Source organism: Propithecus coquereli, unplaced genomic scaffold (assembly GCF_000956105.1).
Source record: "Propithecus coquereli isolate 6110/MARCELLA unplaced genomic scaffold, Pcoq_1.0 Scaffold522, whole genome shotgun sequence".
NCBI classification, from domain to species: Eukaryota; Metazoa; Chordata; class Mammalia; order Primates; family Indriidae; genus Propithecus; species Propithecus coquereli.
In genome coordinates this window covers 514,608-516,545 of record NW_012151086.1, presented here as the reverse complement: position 1 = coordinate 516,545, position 1,938 = coordinate 514,608, and the positions used below count along the sequence as shown (strand labels likewise).

At 43.6% G+C, this 1,938-nt stretch overlaps 1 protein-coding gene across 1 annotated transcript; it reads left to right on the top strand.

Annotated features, from left to right (window-relative positions):
* The first annotated feature begins 453 nt into the window (after positions 1-453).
* On the top strand, positions 454-1,383 carry LOC105820390 (olfactory receptor 4C6). The gene has a single exon (XM_012656865.1). The coding sequence runs from the start codon at positions 454-456 to the stop codon at positions 1,381-1,383; it is 930 nt and encodes a 309-aa protein (XP_012512319.1).
* The last annotated feature ends 555 nt before the right edge of the window (positions 1,384-1,938 follow it).

The following is a 1,938-nucleotide window of genomic DNA, read 5'->3' as shown; positions in this document are numbered from 1 at the left end:
TCAAGTTTCTTAAACTCTATGGGATTCAGATTCTTCATATGTAAAATGAAGCAAATCATGGGATTATTCTAGTGCCAGGATTATTTTAGTGCCTGGAATGAGGAATCGCCCCCAGTATGAGGTAGGTGCTCAAAAAGTTGGCCATTAATGATAACAATCATGAAGGTAGGAGAAGGAGGGAGAGAAAGCCATTGCACATGGAAGAACAATTTTGAGAAAGAGGAGAAGAGGCTGGGGAAAATCTTGTATTAATGAAGTATACATCTTTTAAATTCTTTATTTAGTGTCTTCTTAAAAGCCAAATGTTTGGATGGTGAATAAATTAATAAAAAACAACAGTTTCCACGAGGTCCTGGAAATACAGGAAGCCAACTAGTCACTACTGATAAATCATATGTTGATTGTTTTTAGAATTCTCAACTCACAGCTGGAACTCATATCAGCACCTGATAAATGGAAAATAAAAACAATGTGACAAAATTCATTCTTTTGGGCCTTATAGAGAATCCAGAGCTGCGGAAAATATCTTCTGCCATGTTTCTAATCATGTATGTGGCCACAGTGCTGGGAAATCTACTCATTGTGGTCACCATAATCACAAGTCAGAGTCTGAGATCACCTATGTATTTTTTTCTTACCTTCTTGTCCATTTCGGATGTCTTCTTCTCTTCTGTTATTTCCCCCAAGATGATTGTGGACTCCCTCTCTGAGAGCGCTACCATCTCCCTTGAAGGCTGCATGACCCAGCTCTTTGCGGAGCATTTCTTTGGCGGTGTGGGGATCATCCTGCTCATTATGATGGCCTATGACCGCTACGTGGCCATCTGTAAGCCCCTGCACTACACGAGCATCATGCGTCCCAGGGTGTGCCACCTGATGGTGGGAGGGGCTTGGGTGGGGGGATTTATTCATGCAGTAATACAGCTCCTCTTCATGTATCAAATACCCTTTTGTGGCCCTAATATCATAGATCACTTTCTATGTGATTTGTTTCAGTTGCTGGCACTTGCCTGCATGGATACCTCTATCCTGGGCCTCTTACTTACCCTGAACAGTGGGGTGATGTGTGTGGCCATCTTCCTTATCCTAATTGCCTCCTACACGGTCATCCTATGTTCCCTGAAGTCTCGCAGCTCTGAAGGGAGGCGCAAAGCCCTCTCCACCTGCGTCTCCCACCTCACAGTGGTTGTGTTGTTCTTTGTGCCGTGTATTTTCTTGTACGTGAGGCCTGTGGCCACTTATCCCCTTGACAAGGCAATGACTGTGTCTGATTCAATCATTGCACCCATGTTAAATCCCTTGATCTACACCCTGAGGAATGCAGAGGTGAAAACTGCCATGAAGAAACTTTGGATGAAACGGGGGACTTCGGTTGGCGAGTAACTGTCATGCTGAGAACATCGTGTGTTTCCCCTAAGCAGAAGTCATTCTTTCAGAAATGCATGAGAACTAAACCTGTGCATTCTCCCTGGCAGCCAGGGGCACCTTTTAAAACTATAGACTCTGATTTATGATGTGGATTATTTACAGTTTAGAGATTATGATACTCTCCTGCTTTATACCTGTCCTTAACTCCCATTGCCTTAGAATAGTCTTGTCTTGTCCTAGGATTCCCTGATCGTCCTGCTGCTGCCTCCACCTCTGCAAACACACCTCGAGCCCTCACCCCCTCCCTCACCGAGCATCAGCCTTAGAAGTACACAAGCCTTTCCCCATCTCAGTGCTTTGGCTTTTTTCTACCTGAAAATGAGCCCTCGCCCTCTTCAGGTGGTTGTTTCTCTCTAACTTCCAGTAGTAGTTAAGAGATTAAGTGTCATTTTCTCAGAGTAACCTCCCCCCATGACTCTATTCAAAGTTTCTTCCATTCCCACCATTATTCTCCATTTTAACATCTTCATTTTCCTAGTAACAATGACCAAAAGTATAATTATTTTTGTA